The 23801-nt window shown below is 57.2% G+C and overlaps 2 protein-coding genes across 2 annotated transcripts in view; one reads left to right on the plus strand and one right to left on the minus strand.

Annotated features, from left to right (window-relative positions):
- The first annotated feature begins 1169 nt into the window (after positions 1 to 1169).
- Positions 1170 to 8719, plus strand: VOLCADRAFT_74841 (uncharacterized protein). The gene is made up of 12 exons (XM_002950902.1): positions 1170 to 1354; positions 1719 to 1803; positions 2364 to 2466; positions 2922 to 3014; positions 3368 to 3468; positions 3717 to 3765; positions 4470 to 4560; positions 5581 to 5648; positions 6219 to 6325; positions 6950 to 7081; positions 7337 to 7429; positions 8035 to 8719. Exons 1-12 carry the CDS (start codon positions 1176 to 1178, stop codon positions 8206 to 8208), a joined length of 1275 nt encoding a protein of 424 aa, XP_002950948.1. The 5' UTR covers positions 1170 to 1175; the 3' UTR covers positions 8209 to 8719.
- A 3181-nt stretch (positions 8720 to 11900) lies between these two features.
- Positions 11901 to 23801, minus strand: part of VOLCADRAFT_104925 (uncharacterized protein) — a gene marked incomplete at its 5' end in the record, with an annotated part of 19301 nt that continues 7400 nt past the window's right edge. The window contains 16 exons of the mRNA XM_002951006.1: positions 11901 to 12156; positions 13558 to 14121; positions 14172 to 14184; positions 14597 to 15082; positions 15601 to 15617; positions 15911 to 15950; positions 16255 to 16938; positions 17440 to 17658; positions 18004 to 18468; positions 18819 to 19102; positions 19401 to 19929; positions 20346 to 20528; positions 20888 to 21005; positions 21597 to 21712; positions 22356 to 22424; positions 22674 to 22781. Of these exons, the coding sequence (XP_002951052.1) occupies positions 12134 to 12156; positions 13558 to 14121; positions 14172 to 14184; positions 14597 to 15082; positions 15601 to 15617; positions 15911 to 15950; positions 16255 to 16938; positions 17440 to 17658; positions 18004 to 18468; positions 18819 to 19102; positions 19401 to 19929; positions 20346 to 20528; positions 20888 to 21005; positions 21597 to 21712; positions 22356 to 22424; positions 22674 to 22781 (3918 nt within the window). The 3' untranslated portion in view covers positions 11901 to 12133. The remainder of the gene's footprint in view (positions 12157 to 13557; positions 14122 to 14171; positions 14185 to 14596; positions 15083 to 15600; positions 15618 to 15910; positions 15951 to 16254; positions 16939 to 17439; positions 17659 to 18003; positions 18469 to 18818; positions 19103 to 19400; positions 19930 to 20345; positions 20529 to 20887; positions 21006 to 21596; positions 21713 to 22355; positions 22425 to 22673; positions 22782 to 23801) is intronic.

A 23801-nucleotide genomic window follows, 5' to 3' on the forward strand; every position in this document is an offset into this window, starting at 1 on the left:
TCTGGAAAAGCATAATCTGAAGTCTAACTTCTCCAAGACTTTACCGCGCGTAACGTTGAGTATTCTTGTATAGCGTTTCAACTGCAGCGCGGCGAAGCCACGTGAGCTCCTGCGTTGTGTGCTGTGCGTCATGTGGCCTCGCACTGGATTTCGCATGTATACCTTGTGCGTGTAATCACATGAATTGAAAGGAAGGATATCCTTGATGGCGCACAAAAGGAAGAGGTTGTACGGTGATTGCTGATTTGTCGTGGAGGTTTTAGATATGAAACTTGTGCCTTGAAACTTCATTGTCCAAGTGTGCTTGATGCGTCACCCTTAGTACACAAAGTGCAGAGGGGGGGCGCTCAAGAACGCAATTGCTCAGGCAAACACATTTAAGCAATCGGACAAAGACCGTTACAAGATTGCGATACGTTAAACAACTTTTAGGTATTTTTAACATAAAAATCCTGGTTGATGAAAAAGCTTGGCACATTGAAAGGAACCGAATCCGCCATGCGGGCTGCTTTGGCTTCGCGTCGACTAGGGCCGGCGCTCAGTGGCGCATTCCTTGCTTCAGTGATCATAGCTGCAATTGCTTTTCCCCGGGCCGACGCTGCGCGCTCTGCGTCATCTAGCATCGGTGGCATCCGTGCCGCAATCGATGCGCAACGCTTCGTTAGTGCCGGTGACAAGGACATCGAGGATGACCGACTAGCTGCTCGTTTGCAAACCTGCGCTCCAGGTACGCCGTGCACCCAGCCATCACGTGTCCATCTAATTGCTCCTCATCGCCCGCTCGGGCCCGTACTACTCTTGGCATCCATTTTCTACTTTCTATGTACTTTTCCCAATTCATTTTCCCAATCCATCCCCCGGGGCCCCTCTCCTCCTACAGGGCATCTGAGTACAGCTCCGAGGCGATTGCCGACCTGGTCCCGCACCTGCCGGGCTGGGGAGACATTGACGACTTCAACATGTTCGCAGGGTAGGAGTGGGCGGGGCTAATGGTTAGCGGTTGGTTAGCGGTTAGTTAGCGGTTAGCGATGTAAACACATGCTGCTCGACCCAGTGCCCTGGCATTATGGGGATATCGGGCTCATTGGTCCGCTCCCCCATCCCACCCACCACTCATCGCGCCCTTATCCCCCCCTTCACTACCTTGATTACCTTCGTTGAATCCCTGCTTTTCAATGTTTGCCCTGCGCAGCTACATCACGGTGGATGAGGAGAAGGGCCGAGCTCTGTTTTACATTCTGGCTGAGGCCCCCGGATCCGCACCCTCCTCCTCCTCTTCCTCCTCTGCTACCTTAGACGCTACCTCGGACGCTAGCTCCGGAACCAGCAAGCCCTTGGTACTGTGGCTGAACGGGTGAGGGGAAATATGTGTGTGCGTGCATGTATGTCCCTGCATGTATGATTGCTCCATGTCGAGATATGACATGAACACGAGTCTGAGGGCGCCTAGTGGCCAAGTGGCAGCAGCTCTACACACCACATATAGCAAAAGAACCGCCAAGTTGGTAACGCTTTCTCTGTCGCGGTGGCGCCGCCAACGCGACAGAGAAAGCGTTAATTGGCGTGTTTGCGGGTCCCTGTATTTGGTGTACGGCTATCGCTGGGATTGCGAGGAGCAAAACCGATCATTATGTCATGTAGGGCTTGCACGTGATTGCATGTATGTATGTGTGTATGTACGTATGTATGTATGTTCTCTCCACCCTCCCCACTCTCAGAGGGCCTGGCTGCTCGTCCATTGGTGGCGGCTTCATGACTGAGCTGGGGCCCTTCTTCCCACTGCCCGGGGGCAGGGAGCTGCAGGTACGGATGTACGGATGTACGGACGGCGGGAAGCTATTTGGGTAATTCCGCTCCATCCCCCTCTTCCCTCCATTCGCCAGTGATTCGTCTTACCCCCCAGTCGCCTTCCCCCTCCACATGGCGCAAAATTCGGGTCGTCCGGTGCCGCGCCCCCTCCTAAGCCTGCTCTTGTCCTCCTCTCGTCCTCCGGCGCATCACATCAAATCACATCACACCGTCTTTGATGTCGCTCGTTTTGCCGAACGCCTTCGTCCCTACCTCACCCCACCTCCCCTCGCCTCCCCTCACGTTAAGCCCTACCTTCACCGCCGTTTACGTAAAACCCTAAACCCATAATATACAACCCCATATCACCCGACGGCCAGCCCAATACCCCATACCCATATCCGTTTTACACATGTCCATTCATCTACCCATCCATTCACATATAAATCCATTGATTCATCCATTCATATCGCCGCATGGCCACCCCGCTCCAATCCCATTTCCCCCTCCATTTCCCCCCGCCTCACCCGCCCGGCTGTACCCCCCTCCTCCCCCCTCCCCCCTCCCCAACACAGCGCAACCCGCACTCCTGGAACCAGTTCGCCCACATGCTGTTTGTGGAGAGCCCCGCGTTCGTGGGATTCAGCTACTCCAACTCCACGGAAGATGCCGTCGTGGGTGCGTGAGTGCGTGTTGTGCGTTAACTGGCTGGCTCTCTCTGTGTGTGTGTGTGTTTCTCGGGGGGAAGGGGAGAAATGTACGTGGTGATGAGAACACAATGAACCTCGTGCGTGTTGTTTGGGTTTGAGGTTGATTTTGTGATAGTGCGCTGTCGTTGCGACATATATACACACACACGCGCGCGCGTACATGTGGATGGGTTTGGCACATGCACACACACACACACACACACACACACAGACACACACATACAGACACGCACACGCACACATCCACACACATAGACACACACACGCACATCCACACACAGGGGGTGAGCAGGTTCTTCATCACCTCCTGGGCAGCGCAGTAGGCACTCGCCTGCCTTGATAACACCCTCACGTGCACACGCGCGCGCTCAAGCCCCCCTCGCCTTCTTGATGTGCACCTACCCCTCGATCTCCCCATCACAGGTGACGCCCGCACAGCCGCTGACAGCCGCATCTTCATGCTGCGCTTTCTGGAGCGGTTTCCGCGGTTTAGCAACACCCCCTTTTACGTGTCCGGTGAGGGAGCCCTTGGGTGCCCGGGTGATTGATTTGAATAGAATATCATCATTTCGCCTCTTCGTCGGAAAGGGAACACAGGATAGGAATACAGCATGTAGAATGAAAACTGGAGGGAGGCAATCGGAGGGGCCAGGTTGGGGGAAGGGGGCGGCTCACGTTTCGGGAGAAATGGGTGCTTTATCAGGGCGTTAATGAGGGAGAGGCTAAAGAATGCAAACACGAACCGTGGATGCCCTTTCGGCATTTGACCCAGATGGAGTAATAAAATGAAGCGGGAAAAGGGGGAGGAATGTTGCAATCGGGTGTGTGCCGGAGTAGAAAAACATACGCGCCTTCTCGCACTCCCGCAGGTGAGAGCTACGCAGGCCACTATGTGCCTAACCTGGCTCTAGCTATTGTGGAGGGAAACAAGGTGGCCGCGGCTTCGGGAGAGCCCAAGATTAATTTGCAGGTAGGTGATGGTGTAGCGGCATGACATCTGGGCTGCTGGGCTGGTTAGGACTGTCAAAAAGACGGGTACGGGCTGGTTGCTGGATTTGTCTGAGAAACTTAATAATGGTAGCTGTGGTGGGGAAGGGCGGGTTGCGCGGAAGTTGACGTTGACCACGTTGGGCATCCTGTGTTCGGACCTTGGCGCAAAGCTATGCGCGACGCAATATGATGCTTTTTTTCCTTCACGTTGTGGTTGCGCTTTTGTAGGGATTCCTGGTTGGCAACCCATGGACAGATGCGGCTATTGATAACATGGGTAGGTCGACTGGCTTTTGGGTGCTCACCTCGCATAAATGTACGCAGATCACAAGATGCACACGTGAATATTTGCGAGCTTTGCGCTGATGGTTTAGACTTAAGACGACGAATAGACGCTTAACTCCCAACTGTGAACTTCGTTGCTGTCAGTTAACACACTGACCTGCATTTGCTTTTGTTTTATGCTCAAGATCCAGTATCTATTCGCCAATTGTAGTTGTAGAAGCTTAGATGTACATGCGAAGGAGTGTCTTGCTTCAAATGTCAATTGGGATGAAAGCTTCAAGTGCACTATGACAATGCCCATGTTAGAAACATTATAAACTAATCGCTCCATTTCTATCAAACACACTGTCAGAGATATTAAATACTATGCTAGCCAGTGGTATATTATTCAATGACGGAACGACCCACCATCGGTGTTCTGTTTGTCCATCAGACCAAGGAGGAGTGGCCTGAATCGTGTTTGCGACTGTATCATTATCTTTGCGCTTGGGGCAATGTCGCAGCCTATGAGATCTAATCGAGGCGCGACTATTGCTGGTTGAAAACTTATTCCTTCCCCGTCGGTTGTGTCTTTCGGGACCTTCCGCAATATTTGGCGGTCTTCGGACCCACCCATTTATTCTAAAATATTTTCGCATCGTATTAAATTCTTGATGCAGTGAAATTATCCATTCTTTTCCTTTGTTCCATTCTAAGGCGCTGTTGATTACTGGTGGACTCATGCATTGATCAGCGATCAAACTGCTCAAGGCGTCCGAGCCAACTGCAACTTCTCCCGCATTGGTACGTTATCGGCTGATGGCTAAGGGTATCAAGGGCTGACGTTCGCTTTCGCCATTACCTCAACAATCAACCGCTCAATTCCTGGAAGCACCTGACCTGCCAGCATCCCCAAGTCGGCATATGGCCTCACCCGCATAAACATAAACGCCCTGCTTCAGCACCCACCGGTGGCACGGTCTCCCCCCCGGGGGAAACATGAACACATAAAACCCTGAAACCCCCAACCCCACACAGTTCGAAGATGGCCGCGTGCATTCCGCAGTTCCTTGGGGGGAATCACTAGGGGTGGTGGTGGGTATCACGAGGCAGGGCGGGTCATGAACGACAAACCCCACCCCGCGCCACCACACCCAACCTCACCTGCTACGTAAATAGTAGTAGTATTACTAGGTATTACGGCAAGAAGAGCCCCCCCTGGATATAAACTCCAAGGGAATTAATACCCCCCAGCAGCAGTAGGGTGGTAGAGGGCCATGGGGGCCCATAACGGACTACAACGTACACTGTACTGCACTGCTACGCTATCATAGGGCCTCTGGATCATCACCCCGCTCATCGGGAGGCGCAGACGCGCGACGAGCTGTGCGATGACTTTTGCAACAGGTGCGCCGGGAGGTCTTGGTGCGTGTCTGTGCGTGTTTGTTGTTCTGTAAATGCTCCAACTCTAATTGTGCTATGTAAATGCTCTGAGCCGCGCGCAGCTGGGATTGGCAAAGATGGCGCATGAATAACTTGTTGTGTGTCTTTACGTGTGGTAATCGGTAATCTGAGCAGCGATGAGGGAAATGGCGACGGAATTTCGTGGGGGGTTGGGGGTTGGGGGGAAGGACCATCGTTTCGGAAGCGAAGTGGTGGTGATACCGGCCCTACGCCTACTACAGCCACAGCCACATATGCAGCCCGGCGGCTCGACGTCAGAGTGGGCATCTCAGTGTATCCGCCGCGTGTGTACGTTTGTACGTATGTACCCACACCCGGCCACCAAGCAACAGCTGTACGTATGTATGTATGTATGTACCCGCAGGGCCTTTGACGAGCTGGGTTCCATAAATATTTACGAAATCTATGCGGACCTGTGCGATGAGCCACCCAGTCTTAGGCGCCAGGTGTGTGTTTGTATGCATGTATGTTTTTTGTGTGCGTATGTGTGTTTTTGGGGTGGCGGTTGGGGGAGGGCTGAGGTACAGGCGTCTCCCCCCCTCTCCCCCCCTTGGTGGTGGCGGTGGCGTACTGGCGGGTGGTGGGTGGGTACTGGTATGAATGATGGTGGGAGCAGAGGATCGTTGTTTTCTGGGGTGTTGCTCCCACTAACTGTTGGGAAATTTCACTCGGGGGTGAGCAGGGACCCCGCGATGATGCTGGTGCTGGTGATACATCACATCACCGCCATATGGTGATGCTGGTGGTGGTGATGATAGTTTTCGTCCCGTGCGCAGGTCGAGGCGCTGCATTGGGCTCTTGCAGCCAGTGGCTCCGAAACCACATCCAACAACTCGAGCAGCAGCAGCACCACCACCACCACTACCACTACCAGTAGCACAAAGAGGACGTCCGGGCCAATGGGATTGGCGGCTGCAGCGGCGGTGGCAGCGGCGTCTCCGCGTGCAAAACAGCGACAGCAGCATCCAGAGCAGGAGCATCGGTGGCATGGCCCTGCGTCAGCATCGTACAAAATGATTCGGATGTCGTACTACCCTGGCGACGGCTCGAATTCCGAGTACGACCCGTGTATTGATGATGAGACAGAGGACTATCTGAACCTGCCAGAGGTGGGTATGGGCCACGCAGGGGGCCGCAGGGGCGGCGGGGGGGGGGGGAAAGACGAACCCCACGAACGATTGAAGCTGATGCCAAGGAAAGAGTGCTGCTGCAGATGTGAAGAAAGCATGACAAAAACGAGGGGGGGGGGTAGATGAGAGAAGCACGTTTGGTTGCTGCTGCTACTACTGCTACTTCTACTACTACTACTACTGCTACTTCTACTACTACTACTACTGCTACTGCTGCTACTGCTTATGTTCAGGTGTTTATCGCACATTATTGTGAACTGCTGGCAACGGGTGTACGGGACACCTGAAATCAACCAATTTGGTTAATCACGCTCTGGGTGCTTAAAAGTTGATATTTTTTTTGAGTTTGTACAAACGTTCATTGTTAGTTCACCACCGGGGTCTTATGCGCAAATGTGCATTTGGCAATCAAATTTTGTCAATATATATTTTGCCCATATATTGCCTATGTATATTATTATTATATATATTGCCACTTTACATAACCAATATATGTACATCCTTTTTGTGTGTAGCTCTGCTCTGTTTTCCCCCGGCTTTTCCCCTGTGATTGTACCCGTATTGTGTTAATCACCGATGAAAAAACTAACTCGTGCCGTACAGGTTCAGCGCGCTCTCCACGCCAATCAGACGGTCAAACTTCCTTGGCGATGGACTGACTGCACGCGGTCCATCACGTACTCCAGGGAGGACCTGCTTTCGTCGATGCTGCCCGTGTACGAACGTCTGCTGCAGGTACGGAATTCGGTGCTCGTACAATGAAAAGTCATGACATGCGCTTTTCATTAACACTTGACATGGGGGTATACAGGGGTAACACCCAGCCCGCCCAACTACCCACCTTCCGAACCCAACCAACTAACCCAACTACCCACCTTCCGAACCCAACCAACTAACCCAACGAACACACCTGCCTTTCACACGTGCTTGTCCCAGCAGCCCTCCTTCCCCGCGTTCCTACCCTCCGGGCCCCTTTCCCCTCCCCCCCAGGCCAATCTCCGTATTCTGGTGTACAGCGGTGACGTGGACGGTATCGTGCCGGTGGTGGGCACTCGCCGCTGGGTGACGACACTACGACTCCAGGTGCGACAACCTGGCAGGAGGGGGCCGTGCGTTCGTCTGTATGTTTGCGTTGTATGTGCGCGTATGTATGTATGTATGTATGTATGTATGTATGTATGTATGTATGTATGTATGTATGTATGTATGTATGTATGTATGTATGTATGTATGTATGTATGTATGTATGTATGTATGCGTATGTTTGGGGCAGGGGGGTTGATCCACTTTCTCCGGGGTGAAGGGGAGTGGGGTGGAGGGGGCTGGGGAAGGTGCGTGCGGGGTTCAGGACGAGATGGTTTTGTCCCCCCGCATCCCCCGTATCCAATAGTATTTAATGAAAAACTGCCGGAGCTTAATTTATTAGCAGTTTGGATTAACTACCACCGAAGAGAAACGACCTTTAACGGCAACAGGAGAGCCGGATGATGACATGCCGTAGGTTTGGTCATGTCTTAGAGAGCGACCAAATGAACGATTAGTGAATGAATAAACCAGTGGATGAATAGCTGGGATCAGTGAACCCACGGAAATGGTATTTTACTCTTGGCCACTTCCCCCAACACCCACTGTGTCGGTGTTTTCCCCCCGCCCCACCCGGATACGACATGTTGTGTGCCGTACGACAGGAAAAGGAGGCGTGGCGGCCCTGGTTCAGCGGCAGCCAAGTGGGCGGCTATGTCGTACAGTATGCGGGCCTTACGTTTGCCACAGTACGTGGTGCCGGCCACATGGTGCCGTACGTACAGCCTGTACGAGCGGCCCACATGGTTCGGGCTTTCCTAGCAGGAGAGCCGCTGTGATGTACGACAGGCCCACCGACGCAATAACCCACCGACTTACCACTCCGGGCCTTCTGGGCACATGATAAAATACCGTTGACTCCCAACCACTGAACTACCATAACCGTCAAAACCGCCAAGTGGATGGACGGCGTGTTTGACCTAACTCTTTATGCTGACGTACGTACACAGACATGCATCCACAAACACACACACACACACACACACACATTCTCAAGCGTGCGCCAGCCACTCCACCTCGCCCGAGTCCTGCTCATGGCTTGGAGTGACCCAAGTGCAAGGAGGCCAGATGTATCCATTGGATTTTGATGATTGATGGTGGATTGTGGTGGTGGATTGTGCGATATCGGTAGGGACATGTCTGGGCCGCCATCAATAGCGGCATCAGTAGCAGCAGTAGGAGCTGGTAATAGTATATAAGAGTATATTTCCCCCCCCCCCCCAACAGCAAACAGGCTTTCCACCTTTCAGTGTTGGAGCCGCCCTAGTTAGTTGTACCCAACTACCCAGCAGGCGGCACCTTACCCGCCGTCTTTCCCTCGCTTCCTCCCCCTCCTGCTGGTGCTGCTGCTGCTGCTGGTACTGCGGCTGCTGGCACCAACCAACACGTATTGTAATCTTTTCCTTTTGAGCCGTTGACGTGTTTGTGTCATTGATGAACGAAACCATGAGAAGAAAGTAATGGCGATGATTACACTTAGACACACACTTTACCTCACACTCTCTAACACACACTTTACCTCACACTCTCACTCACACACACTCTCATTCTCAACACTCACACATACACATGTACACATGAGGGCAACCTCATAACTGGAGGAGTATGTGTGTGTGAGTGCGTGCGCGTGTGTATCTGGCGGCGGTGGAGAGAGAGGTAGAGAGAGAGGTAGAGCCGTGAGAAGTAGAAGTAGAAGCATACACACACAGCGGCGTGTGGGGGGGGGAAGCAGGAGGAGTAATCTAGAGACATCGGGTGGTGAGGCGCGGCTTGCTCTTGTTGTGAATGTGTGCTGTCCTGTTGTTGTGTATATGTGCGGGTGTATGTGGGGGAACGTGGTAGCAATGTTAATAGCTGTGAGGTACACACACACACACAAACACAGGTCAGCAGATAAGATAATTAAGAGCGAACGAACGGCGGGTTGGTTGCCGTGCTACTGGGCATGTGGGTACCTAGTCAGCTGCCGAGTTTAGCTCACCATCGTGACGTAACTCTAAGAGAGGATTGAGTACTCTGTTGCCGTCGTACCTAAACACTATTAGGCACAACGGTATAATATCAATACAGAGGTGTACGACCTAGGCTCGTGACCACTTGTTACAATAACGCACACAACGGTGCACAAGCAAGCAGCTCGAACATGTGTGTAAAGTGTACATATGGCACACATATGTGATGTGTGTGTATCTGCCAGTACGGAAATGCTGGGAGGGGCAGAGGGGACAGGAGATGATCAGCTGTCGTGCAGCAGGCGGCCATCGTACGGAGGCCTAACCCTGTCTTCCGATTTTTCTTAGAACGCTACCGCAATGGAAGTCATGACTTCCTTCCTGGCTTCAAGTAGTGCTTCAGGATAAATGCTTCGAGTAACACATCATGCAGACCCACCATCGTTCTGTAGAACTGAGAGAGCGTCAAGGCGTTGGTCTGGTGCGTCGAGAATTCCAGTTCTTGTTATCTTTGCGCTTGGGGCAATGTCGCAGCCTATGAGATCTAATCGAGGCGCGACTATTGCTGGTTGAAAACTTATTCCTTCCCCGTCGGTCGTGTCTTTCGGGACCTTCCGCAATATTTGGCGGTCTTCGGACCCACCCATCAGACAAAATAAAACTTTTTGTTACCCATTGTTAATAATGTTGTCATGGTTATGATCTGCAGGTCTCTCCTTCTTCGATTGTGATGTATGGATGTGTCAACGTGACTTGCAGGCTCCAGTCCTCCTCGTACCGTCGCTACCCCGTGCACTGATTCTTTCCTACACCACCTTTGCACCCTACCTACCAACCTACCTATTACCTGCTTAACAGAGGTCGGCAAATCAGTTTCAGCGGCTGCGGGAGGGCATATATTCGGTCAGTAAACCTAACAGTCCACACAGACTTTCCAAGTCCAGCGCGTGGCCCTACGGGCCGCAATAGAGGCTGCAAGTCACGTTTTTGGTCAAATTTTGGTCGTTAGGGACCCGCAGCCTTCCGGGGCCTTAAGCTGAATTTCGGCTGCGGGTACTGTGGTACTGCGGACCCGCAGTACCCGCAGGATTTGCCGACCTCTGCTACCCACCTACCTGCCTACCTACCTACCTACCTACCTACCCACGTACCCACCTACCTACCTACTACTTGCCTAGTTCATCAACCAAAGACACGTCCCAACCCGTGCACGCCTATAAAAAAACTTTGTTTATGCAGTCTAAAACGTACAAGTTGCATGCAAAACACATACACTTCGGATTGAGGCTAGCATCAAAACCATGGGCCCAAACGGGCTTCCGGCGCGTAGATTAAAGCTATTATTACTTGACAGTTGACATACTTACAGCTTAACTTGACTAGATATGTCTCAATTGGGCTCGATGCCACCATTATCGAGGTGCCGGTTGTCAGTACCTGTCGCAGTACGCAACCATGGCGCGGCAAGCAGCGGAGATCTCGAAGGATATCTTCAACGAGCTGCAGTGCTTAGTGCGTTAACTCAGCCAAGAAACCCAACTGGCATCCCAAGTCGTCCCCGTCTTCGCTCCTCTGCCAAGGAGGCCAAGGTGGGTGGATCGGAGCTTGCCCTGGTCTCACATGCACAAAGGGCTGCGGTGTGAGCACCTGAAACCCGGGGAACGCTGATCTTCATCAAGGCCTAAATTGCTCGACCGCAGCCAAGGGCGCCGATGAGGAGGAAATCGTGCAGACTGCTTGAGGGCGGCGGCGTCAGGATATACGCAGCCATCGTCCCCAGGCCGTGCAACCGTGTGTCGTTGTGCGGCCATATGTGCCGTACGGCAGGCACAGGCCCCGTTGAGACCGTTGCTTACATCAGCACCTTATTCATAAGCCCTAAAGCCACCAGAACGAACGCATTTGTCAGTTACAAGTGTGCGGCAACATATCAGTCAAACCACCATCGATTGGGATCAGGAGATCTCGTTACTATTTTTGTTTATTTTTCAGAGCGGGGGCCTTCTAGGCCACCTGAACACATTGTCATTCCTACGACTTATCACCAGACTGGCCCACACTGGTCCTTACTGCATCTTTGGGGAACGATGTTCGCACATCATACCTCGCTCGTACATGTCGTACATTTTAAATTATCGTCAAGCATCAAAATAGAGACAGCGACAGCAGGCGGAACTCATTTTTAATACAATTGGAGCGGTTGGGAACAAAGGGTAGAACGTAACACTAATAAATATAAACCAACTGCTCTTTCATCAATTTGAAAGCTCGTAAACCTAGCATTTAGGGGGACTGATCGCTGTGGACATCGGAGGTCGCTATTTCGCTACGCTCGACATCGGACAGCCTTTCAGCCTCCCCTTCCTCTCTCGTCCTCTCCCTCAACCTCCCCCCACTTCTGCATATAGGTAATTGCGGCACCCTTACATCTCTCTGGTCTCAAACTCGCAGTGCGTCTCGACCACGTCTGTCTCGGCCCGCTGTCTGTCTGGGCGTAGTCGTGATAAGCACACGTCTTTCTGTCTGATACTTACAGATGCACATTATCATACACACACGTACATACATACATACATACATACATAAACATGGCCCCAGACATATAGCAAATACGCTTAGGCGCTGGTGGTTGTGGGTTCTGAACACACACCCGAAAAAGTCACTACAACGCACATTTATGTGTGCGATGAGGATGATGAGGATGAGGGTGTCCCCCCGGGGGGGTGGAGGTAAACATCGGGGAAGGGGAAGTTCAGGGGCTCCGCCAGCAGAGGGCTGGTGGGAGGGGACATACATACACACACATACACACACAGATACACACACAAAGGGGTGTGTCAAGCTGTGTTTCACCACTTTCCACCACCACCCCGGCTTCATACAACCATAAATACATATAGAACACCGGAACGAATCGGCCAAGGAAAGCAAGGTTGCTAGCTTGCCATCACCACTGTGAATGCGCATGGTGGGCCGCAGATGCCGTACATGTCGTAACGCAACACGCAACGCATTGTTTGGCGGCTGCATCGCTCGTCTACGACGCCTACAAGCTCTAAGGGTTACCGCGCCGCTACTACTGCCGCCACCGCCACCTACGTCGTTCTCTCACGCACGACACAAGCATCAATCCGGATGGCCCCACGGGCGACAAAGAAAATAAGATATGATTGCTGCAAAGCCCGGAGCAACTGTCTCGTGACTCAGCTGGGATGCATGAATCAATAGCTCGTGTTATAAAGCTTTTCCAATATAAGAAGGTTTTCGATCCACTACTTCATAATAGAGAACAGAAAGCAAAAGAGACGCGCACGCAGCCTAAACTGTCGAATACAACACATCAGAAGTGATATTTTATAGTTTTGCAATAAGTCAAATACCGATTGACAATCATGCGACAAATTGAGGGACATTTGAACGGCCTGCAAAGCGTTTGGCTCGCACATTTGGCCATCAACTCCCTTAGGGCTTGCAAATATGTATATATAACCTTTTCGAGACGTAGAGTGCAGGCGACAAATGGCCGCGCGCGCTCGCTCTCGCGCGCTCACGCACATGCGCACAAACTTGCGTGTGCGCAGAAAAGTGAACTTGAGACATCCGTCGCTTCTTGTTGTTCGCCGTCAGCAATGGCAAATGGGAAAAGACTTCCGCACAACCGCCACATAATATAAAACACACTCTAATTATGAGAGGAAGTCGGTGGAACGAAAGCGTCTCCGAGAGCGGCTTCAAAATGAAGTGACGTGGGGAAACAAGCCGAAAGAAGCCGGCATGGATTGAGATTCCGTGGTGGGTGGTGGTGGTGGTGGTAGCGGTGGTTCCGGTCATTTGCTGCCGCGGCGACGACAAACGAATCCGATCATCTCAATTTGCGATAGTTGACACCGGTTAAGGCGGGGGGAAAAAGGGAAAAGGGCTGAATGGTCGAGAGGAGGAGGGGAGTTGGGTTTTGTCGGCCCCGTCTTCCCCCCGGGGGTACTGAGGACTGGGGACTTTGTAAGGTCGAAGAGGGGGGTATACCAGGAGTATTAGGAACGGCAAGATGTTGCCAAACAGACAGACAGACAGACAGACAGACAGACAGGCATTTTGTGGCGCATCGACAGGGAGCCCGTCAGTAGTCCATCCTGCGGATGCGTGTAGGACCTGACCTGGCGGGAACCCGCGGCTCACTCGACAACAAGGTCACTATGTCAGGTAAGTCGGTTAAACACGTGACTGGCGCGACGAGTGGGGCTGCTGGCGGCGCCGGCGCGAACAACGTCGCTGCTGGAGGCAGTGCCGGCGGCGGCGGCGGCGACGACAGCGGCGCTGATAAGGACGGCGCCAACAACCTTGACGATAAAGATGGCGCCGCCAACGGCTCCGCCACCAAGGCCGCCCGCCGCTGTGCTGCCGCCGCCGCCGTTTGCGACGACGAGTGCTCCCTGGGCAGCGGCGGATGAGGCAACATGATTCGGTCCCGATCTCCGCCACTGCCGCCACCTTGTACGGCAATACCAGAGCCGTTGCTGAGGGCTCGGGAGGACGTGCCATGGGGCGGCGGCCTGGGGCTGCCGCCGTCACCGGTAGCGGTGGCGGCGGTGCCGCCGCCGCCGCCGCCGCCGGCGCCTCCCTTGGCGTTGTGATGCTGCAACGCCAAGTTCCCTTGCGAGTGCATTCGCATCGGCAATGCCGGTAGAGACTCCGTCATTGCTTGTCGTACACGAGCGGACTTCGAGGCAGTAAATTTTGCACCTGCAGCAGTGCCGCCGCCGCCGCCGCCGTCGCCAACGTGCTCGCCGTACCTGATGTGTCCCCCTGGCGGCGGCGGCGGCGGCATCGCCGAGAGCCGCGGCGAGCCGCTGCGGCGAGGCGATCCGGGGTCGCGCAAGGGCGGAAGCTGTAGCTGCTGTACTGCCGCCACCGCGGCGGCCCCCGGCGGCTGAGCCGTCGTGCTGTCACCGCCGGCAGACGAGCCACTTCCGCTGGAGGCGCCGCCGCCGCTGCCGTCACCACCACCACTGCTACTGCCTTGCAGCTGCTGCTGCTGCGTTACAATGGCATGATGGACCAGATGCGTGGCCGGCAGGTAGCTGTACGACCGCGTTCCCTGGAGCGGCGGCAGTGGTGGCGCCGAAACCGCTGTGATTGCACCGCCGTCTGACAGGTCACCTCCGGCCGCTGCCGCCGCCGGCCGCGCCTGGGTGTGCGGCGAGGTTCTGGAACGGACCGTGTGCCCCGCCGGCGCTGACGTCGCCGCTGCGGCGGCGCCGCCGCTGCCGCTGCCGCGGGCAAGGGTCCCCGTCGCTTCAGCGGCCTGTGAGGCGCCTCCGCTGGCGCTGCCCCGGGTCGTCACCGGCGCCAAACTCCTCGGCGACCCCGGGGCTGGCGGCGGCGGCGGCGGCGGCGGCGGAACGTTCTGGTGCTGGTGGATCTGAAGTTGCAGATGCGGCCCGTTGAGCTTCAGACGCGACGGCGCCGGCAACGTGAAGCTGCTGCCGCTGCCGCCGCCACCGCCGCCGCCGCCGCGCGGACTGGCCGGACCCGCCGCCGGGTCGACGGCCAGTGCGCCGTGCTCAATATTACGACGAGTTGTTGCCGTACCGTTGCTAAGCGGAACACGACCCGCTGCTCGCTCGATTCTGGCCAGTGCCGGCGTCTGAGGCTTGCCAAAGCCGGACATCATAAGCGCCTCGTCCACACTTAGCAGCGGCAGCTGTAGCGCCGGTGATGGCAACTGCCGACCATGAACGACGGGACTCCTTTCTGTCGCCGTCGCCGCCGTCGCCACCGTTATTTCCTCTGACGCAGCGGTGTTATTGCCATCGCCGAATACGACGCCGACGCCACCGTCGACGTCATTGCACCTCTGTGGATCGGCCGCCGCCGCCGCCACCACCACCGCCGCCGCCGCCGCCGCCACCGCTGCCGCTGCTTCCACGCCGTCGCATGTTGTGGCGGAGCGAGACGGGGTTTCGGAGCCGTCAGAGGAAACAGTGAAGCGGCGCATGTTGCCCCGGAAGGGTCGAGACGCAGGCCCTTCCAGCGCCGCCGTCGTACTCGCCGCCGCCGGGGATGCTGATGTGTCGTCCTGCGATGGTTGCTCCTCCGCCGCCGCCGGTGGCGGCGGCGGCGGCGGCGGCAGCGCGGGCATAGCATCGGCGGCCTCTGCGACTCCGTCGGCGGTGGGGTCCGGGGAGCCCTGCCGCGGCGGGCAGCTCTCGGCCTCCGCACCGCCGGATCTGTCAAGCCTTCAGGCGCGGAAGCGTGGGGACGCGGGACATACAAACATGCATACAGGACGCGTGGGAGGAGAGCTTTGGCGAAGATGGTGATGATGGTGATAATGGCGCTCGGAGAGAGGATTTCGTTTTATTACTGGTGGGGTAAAGAGGGTACTTACAGAAAGGCATATGTCATCAACCATTGTAAGTGATAATCCAGAACGGTCATGGCTAATGGTGCGGCTAATTGGGGCCCTTGGTTAGCTAATTAACAGAACATATGATATCGTACAGGCGGTACGGAAACGCCGTCGACGTACCGCAGCTCAGAACATGCCGGCATCTCCGCAGCTTCGCCACCTGACCGAGAAGACAAAGGCGGCAGCGGCGGTAGTGGCAAGGCTGACGATGGCGGAGAGCTGTTGCAGCTCCGTACAATGTCGTACCCGGCATCCGACGGAAGGGATGAAGCGGTGGCAGTTCCAACGGAAGCCGAAAAGGAGCGCTCTTCAGCGCCGCCACGGCAGTCCGCTGCTGCCGCTACAGCTGCGTCAGCCGCGGCAGCAACAGCAGTAGCATCTTGCACAGCGCTCGCCAACGGCAGCGGGACTACTACAGCCTCCGTACGATCTGCCACGGCCGCTGCCGCCACATTTCCGCCCACCTCCTTATCGACAGCACTACTCCTATTAATATTCGGATGGGACGTGCCTGCGGCGGTGCCGCCGCCACCGCCGCCCGCGCCGCCGTCGCCGCCACCCAAAGCACCTGACGGTTGCGGCAACTCCGCCGCCGCCGCTGCCGCCGCCATCGTCCCCTGCTCTCCCGCTTCCTCGGGCAGACGCTTCGGGACGTAACGGCTCTGCAGCGGGGGCCGCACGCCAGGCACTGGTACAAAATCTGGGAGTGCCGTACCGGAAGGGCCCATCAGTACGCTAGTGTACGGAACATCGGTGTCGCCAATCCCAGTGCTGGAGCCGCTGACAGCGTCTCCGCCACCGCCGCCGCCGCCGCCAGTACGCCTGTGGTTGCCGACGTCGGGGGACCTTTCCCGTCCGGTGGGCGATGCAGCGCCGTCGCGCGGCGTGTGAACGCTCCTGTGGGCGCGCTGTACGGCAGCCAACTCAGTTTCCGTACGGCGCTGCAGCATAGCGGCGACGTGGGCGTCCCATGACTCCGGGAGCTGCGTCGACGGCATCGGCGCCACGGAAGCCACCGGGCTAATGCGCCCAGGACGATGCGGCCCGCGGGTCGTTACGGCGGCGGCAGAGCCGCCGCTGCTGACGCAGATGCCGGGCGCGTACGGCATGTCTCCGGCAAATGGCGCTCCCGTCACGGATAGTTGCAGCTGCAACGGCGGAGGCGGCGGCGCCGTCGGGTGTTGCTGCGGCGTCGGACTGCCGCCAGTGCCGCCGCCGCCCCTGGAGTGGGAACACCTGGGTGAACCGGCTTGGGATATCGGCTGCGACGCCGCCGGGCTCCGCGGTACGGCAGATCCCCGGCATTGCGACGGCGGCCTGGATCTGCATCCTGACGCGGTTCTTGCCGCTTCAATAGCCGCCGTCAGGACACCAGCGTCCGGCATGCGGGGCACCTCCGTCGCCGCCGCCGCCGTTGCTGCCGTCACGTGGAGGTACGGCTCCTCGCCGCGAAGCTCCGTCGCGATGGGCCAAGCGTCCCCACCGCCACCGCCGCCATTGCCGCTACCGCTGACGTCATCACCGCCGCAAGTGGAGGCGGCTGCTGCATCAACCTCAAGGCTGCCGCCACCGTTGCCGCTGCCACCGCCGCCGCCGTCGTCGCCGCCGCTGCCGCTGCCGGTGCCGCCAGGCGTGTGGCTGAATCCGACCGAGGTGTACGATGGCCCGCGCAAGGCGACGACTTGCTGTGGGAAGGGCTTCGTACGGCATCCGGGGGCAGAAGGCCGCCGCCGCCTGGCGGCGGTGGGGCCGGCGGCGCCGGTTTTGGCGGCAGTCGGTCCCGGTGCGCCCGGTGCCGTTAGTACCGCAGAGGCGAGGGACCGCAAGTGCACGCCGCTAATGAGCAAGCTGCGGTGGCGGGTAGCCAACTGCGCGTAGAGGGCGGTGGCGGGAAAAGGATGAGCCGACCCGTGGGTCATTTACTTGTACCGTACCCACCCCAGCACGGCACGTGCTTTTCATTGAAGGAGAATATCATCATTCATCACTTTCCCGTACTACTGTTCCATTCCATCCGTAATGAACCTCCCCCCCCCCCGGGAACAGCTCCTGAACCCGTTCAGGATGACGTGAAGAACCCTAAGACATACAGACATATATACAAACGCATATACACATGCAACCACACATGTGGCCACAGACGTGAGAATGTCACGAGCTGTTGGCTCCGAAGTTTTAACGCGCATAGTACGACAGGTGAAAAACCAGCGTACCTGCTTTACGGATCGCCCGCCGTCGCGGGCCCGCGTATTTGTCGTACTTGTGCCGCCGCCAGAATCCATGCTGGCGCCGGCACCACCGCTGCCGCCACCGCCGATACTGGTCCTTGCATGGCCACGGGGCATAGGCCCCGCCGCCGCCGCCGCCGCCGCTGTCGTACCCGACAGCGTTGCCGTCAAAAAAGAAGGGCCTGTGGGCGGCGGTGACGCTGGCCGCGGATGCAGTGCTACGGCCACTACCGGGGGGGCCACCGCCGCCGCCGCCGCCGCCGTCGACGACGACGACGGCGCGGCGGCGGCGCTGGCAGCACCGCCGCTGTAAGCCGGATACGACGGCAGACTGTACGACTGCAACAGCGATGAGGCTTCCGTACGGATCTTTGCAAGCGCCGCTCGGAAGTGGCTCGTCGACGGGCGCACCGCCACATGGCCCCCGTGAAGGTCGTACAAGGCCTCGTCCTGGGTGCAAATGTACGGCGTACGGCGTACAACTTAGATTTTCTTGCATCACGTTTGTAACCCCAACACAACCAATCCAGCACAACCAGAACTCCTCCCGAGTCTCCAAGCTTACAAACGGGATGCTATATAACAGTCTGAAAACGTTTTTCAGACGCGATTTTTTATTGCGACAATCCCAAATTCGCAAACAGGCAGCGTAACCGCTAACATCAAACATCGAATACCCAGCAAAACATGTTGTGGGATAGAAACTCATTTCATTACAAAAGAGAATCCGCCGATCCGAGGATGCCAAGGATTTGTCGGGAGCTGTCGAAATGAAAATGGAAAAAGAAACATCAACTCACTTTTCGAAAGTCCAAAGTCAGAGCCGCCATAAGTTCTCGCGCCTCATCCGCATCAAGTACGTCCACTTCGCTGTCGCGGTACGGCACATGACCGCCGCCGCCGCCGCCGCCACCGCCGATCTGACGAAACGGCGTCCGCATCTCCTCGTCGTACGTTACGCTGGTGACGGAGGAGCGCGGCAGCGGCAGCGGCGACGCGCCACTACTGGCGCCAGGTACGGCAGGCCAGTACCGTACACCGCCGGCGGGCGATGCTGCCCCTGGCAGCTCCAACACACGCGCACCTGAAGTGGACAGTCCAGCAAAAGTTTTGATAGGGTGGACAACCACGGATTATGCATTGTGTATGGATGGTACGGCACGGATTGCGCCGTTGCGCTCCGATAAGGCAAAAAACCGACAAAAAAGGAGAAAAAGGCACAGTGAGAAAAAGTGTGTTAAATTACTTCTCCGTGCATGGGGGTGAACAATCAACAATGGTAACACGGTTCGTACAAAATGAAACAAAAAAATTAAGTATGATTCATCTCCACGGATAAAAGGTGCCGTACAATACAAAACCCAAAGCCCCCCAGGACTCACTGTAATGATTCCGAGCGCCGTGGTGCTCGTTAGCGCCAACCGCCGCCGTACCCACCGCTGCCAACGCCGCCGCCGGCGGCTGCAGCGGCAGCGACGGCAGCTCCGAAACAGATGTTCTAGAGGAATCTGGGCCGCTCAGTTCCACCGATGCTAAACTGGATCGTAACGGAAATGTACGGCCAGCGACAGTCACGACGACGGCCGGGCTACTCCTGTCGTCGCCGTTGCCGTCCTCCGTTGAAACCTCCCTGACACTGCCGGTATCTCCGCCAGAGGTGCCGTACATCGCCGGCATTACCGTGGGGTGCGACAAGGCGCTTCTGAGCAGCGGCGGCGTCGCCGCTGCGGTGGCGTTGCCGCCGACGCTGCCGCCGGCGGTTGCTCCGGCGAGGGACGAGTTTATCGACAGGTTCGACGGCTCCGCCGCCAGCATGCCGGGTCCCGCCGCCGCCGCCGCCGCCGCCCCCGCTGGCGTTGGCGTCGACTTATCCGCGTCGGCACCGGCATCCGTCGGTGTCTCTGCCGCATCCTGCGAAAAGTACAAAAAGAATCCGTCGCCGTACAGCGTCAGGATGGTAAAAACCGGCAACCGTTGCATATGCCTGGAAAGAGCGCTCACCGGCGCAAATGGCAGCCGCCGCCGCCGCCGCCGCCGCCGCGGCAGCAGCAGGCGCAAGGCAAGGGCAAGGAAACATGCCGTCTGGTTGGCTGGTGCCTGTCCAGTTGGCGGACTGCTCAGCTAACTGGCTGGCTTCAACACAGCGCTGTGACACGACACGCCCTACCGGTACCAACCAATCAAACAACCAACTCACCAACCAACAACTGAAATCGCTACCAAGCAACTCCCCCCGCTATCCCCCTCTCCAAACCCGTCTTTAGCATGCCATCGCCGCCGCCCCGCAGACATGTGCCGTACCTGCGGACATCCCCTAAATGCCGTACCTGTTCATCCTCGAAGCGCATCCGCCGGCGGGGCTTGCGGGGCTTGCCTCCCTCCACCGCCGGTGCCGTACCGGGGGTTCCAAGCGCCCAAGGGGCTCCACTCAAGGGTGTCCCCAAACTTTCGCCGCCGCCGCCGCCGCCAGCCCTAGATGGCGTATCCACCGAACCTAAAGGCCAGGAGCTCTCTAACGTGAGCGGCGGCGGCGGCGGCGGCGGCATCATCCGCGTCGGCGTCGGCGCCGCCGACACCGCCGCCTCGCTGCCAGCGGCAGGGAAACCTGTATCCGTGCTACGTGCGCTCCGAGGCGGCGTCGTTTCCAACAGCGGCGGCGATAACGGCGACGGCGACGGCGACTCGCTGACGGCGACGGTGGCAGAGGCGGCGGCGGCGGCGTCCCGGATGGCCGCCAGCTCCGGCGGCAGCAGGACCGAACGCTCTAGGACCCGTCGCGCCAGGCTGCCGACGCCGGCGGCGGCAACGTTCCGAGTGCGTGGCGTCAGCCGATGCACCCCACCGTCGCCGCCGTCACTCGCGTACCCACCGTCGCCGCCGTCACTCGCAGCTGGAACCAGTGGCGGCGGCGGCGGCGGAGTCGCTTCCGTAATACAGCCTTGCCGCCGTTTCGCGCGGTGGAGTTTGTGCTCCTGTTTAAGCCAGGCCTGTAGCATGGGTGATATCCAAACGTCGTCGCCGTCCTCGCCGCCGAAACTGATGCTGTCTTCGCTGCCCTCGCTGTCGCTGCTGCTGCTACCGCCGCCGCTGCTGCTGCTACTGCTACTGCTACTGCTGCCAAAGCCGCCGCCGCCAGCTCCTCTTAGGAGCTGAGCCCTCAGCTGCTCCCGCTCCTCCTCCTCCCGACGCTTGGCGTTCACGACCCAAGGCAACACTTCCTCGGACGAATCAGACCTACGTGTAACGCCAACCGTAACGCCAACCGTAACGCCAACCGTAACGCCAACCGTAACGCCAACCGTAACGCCTGTAATCCCTTTATAAAACACCAAAGCAGCCGGTTTAAAATAACGTCATGGCCTCTAGCGCCCGCAGCTGCACATCGAGTACGGACAGCTGCCGCTAACCCTAAGCAACTCCCGCTCTTCCCACCCCGGGGATGTTGTACAGCCGTTGTACGGCAGTTGTACAGCGATCCTTGAACTCACCTTGTGCCTGCCACCTCCCATTACGCCGTCGGCATCGTCGAGCCGCCGCCATAGCCCCCTTAACCCCCCACCCACCCACCCATCACCCACCTCCGCCTTCTTGCACGACCGCCGCCACCGCTTCCCCCGCCGTCGCTATTATCGTCATCGTCGCTACCTCTTCGCCGGCTCCTGCCCCTGGACATTCTCATGCTGCTCAGAAGGCCCTGCGACCAGGAGTGTGTGAATGTGTGTGTGTGGGGGGGGGGGAGAAGGGGTTTTAGGGTTTTGAGTGAAGGCATTGAGCGGATGGGCACTTGAAAGGAACGGTCATTAGATCTTTTCACTCCTCTCACGCAAGAGGAAAGATTTTAAAGTTTATAATCAGTTTTAAAAAAGCAATCGATTCGTACATTGACTCTCCATTGAAGTATTAAAATTGACTGGTTGACTTTCTGATGGGCAAAAGTCCATTACATTAGTTGGACGTGGGTTGGGGAGGAAAGGAAAAAGGATCCACCAAATACCGTTCAACGGTACCGCGAAGGCCACAGAAATCGCAGCATCTTATCCCCTTGCCCCCTTCCCCTCGCCCCTTGCCCCCTTCCCCTTCCCCCCTTCCCCTCGCCCCTTCCCCCCGTCCCCTTCCCGCACCATTCCGCGGCCGCCGCCACTCGCCGCAAAAGCTGCTCGTGCATCCGCCCCACCGCCGCCGCCGCCGCCAGCTCCCTTGCCGCCGGTACGGCGGCCGACGGGGGGAGAGGAGGGGTCCGTTTCGCGTGGGCCACCTTCCGGCTGTGCAGCAGCAGCTGCAGCAGCAGCAGCAGCGGCCACGGCGGCTGCGTCCGCGGCGGCTACGGCCGCCTTCACAGCCGCCAGCTTGGCGGCGGCGGCGGTCTGGTTCTTCAGGAGCGTCTCCGCAGGCCGCTGACATATAGCCTGGTTGGGGGAGGCGAGGGGGGAAAGACGAACCGCAAAGGGGGAGTGGGATGATTTTCAAAAAGGGGAAAAGGCGGGGAAACACATGCGAAACACGGAGAAGGCGGGGGAGCAGCTGAGGGCTCAGCTCCTAAACCCCCTCTCCCGCCAAGTCCCTGCCGTACATAAACACAAAGAAACGTACGACATGAGTTTTTACGGACGGATGTACGGGTGTACAGATAGAGGCGCAGATAGTCAATGACGTACCCGGAGAATTGTACGGGCGCGGCGGTTGTAGAAGTTGGCACCACTGACCGGCCACTCCAGACCCGCCGCCAGGGCCGCGGCCACGTTGAGATCCACATTCCTTCCTCCCTGGAGAGAGCGTCATGCGTACGGAGTACGACGGGGGGAACCAATATCAACTTGGATATCACTATGTGGAGTAGGGGCCCCAAACATCAGGAGGCGGGGTTAGAGCTGTGTGTTATTGTGTATGATGTGTGAAGCAGGAGGGTGTATCTTCGCCCGTGGCAGCTACCCTGCGAAACCCTGCCTTCCCCGGTATTTCGGGGCACCCTCATCCAGTCACCCTAGTCAACTTCTCATTCTCAGTGGAGCGCTCAGGTTCCGCACCCACCACCAGCATCCAACGGAATCTGCCGGGTCGACAGCGGCCCAACTCCATTCCTGGTCGGCTCGCAGGTTAACTTTATCCCAGGTCACCACCGTCCATCAACTAGGGACGCAATACCTTCCACCATCGGAAGGATTTTTGACTCTAACGGGTCTCGATCCCGGGATCTCCCGGGGGCAATGGTCGCGCGTTACCAGTAGTGCCAAACCCTGTATATGTGTATGTATGTATGTATGTATGTATGTATGTATGTATGTATGTATGTATGTATGTATGTATGTATGTATGTATGTATGTATGTATGTATGTATGTATGCATGTGTTTTAATTTGTGCATTGCGGGTAATTTGCGCATCATCATCCGGTTGGGCGGTCTTCCCGCGGACTCCATGTGGTCGTCCATGTCCCCCGTGGGGGGAAATAACTGGAGGAAAGGAAAAGAACCCCCCCTGAAAGGGGGTTAGACAATTCCTGTCTTTTAAGGGGGGACCCCCTACTCACTTACAATGACACTTACATCACCCATATGTCGTGTTCGTGCTGTTCTGACCCTTCCGCACGCTCCCTGAGGAATCAATTTGCCCTTCATCCCCCGCCCCCCACCCCTTGATCACTCCCATCCCCCCATCCCCCGTAGCAAAATTTTACCATCATCCAGCAACGTTCTGCTCCACCTTTCCCCACCCCGCCACGTGCATCCCCACTCGCCCGAGCCCCGAGCCCCGGTGTTGCAGTACCAGGAGGACTTCAGAAAAGTA

Source organism: Volvox carteri, assembly GCF_000143455.1.
Source record: "Volvox carteri f. nagariensis unplaced genomic scaffold VOLCAscaffold_21, whole genome shotgun sequence".
Classification (NCBI taxonomy): domain Eukaryota; kingdom Viridiplantae; phylum Chlorophyta; class Chlorophyceae; order Chlamydomonadales; family Volvocaceae; genus Volvox; species Volvox carteri.

Excerpts from the sequence above, each read along its gene's own strand:
- VOLCADRAFT_74841 (XM_002950902.1), top strand. The coding sequence starts at position 1,176 with ATGTTTGCCCTGCGCAGCTACATCACGGTGGATGAGGAGAAGGGCCGA. Across the intron at positions 3,766-4,469 it reads TGCGGCTATTGATAACATGG|GCGCTGTTGATTACTGGTGG; the intron begins GTAGGTCGACTG and ends TTCCATTCTAAG. Across the intron at positions 6,326-6,949 it reads ACTATCTGAACCTGCCAGAG|GTTCAGCGCGCTCTCCACGC; the intron begins GTGGGTATGGGC and ends CGTGCCGTACAG.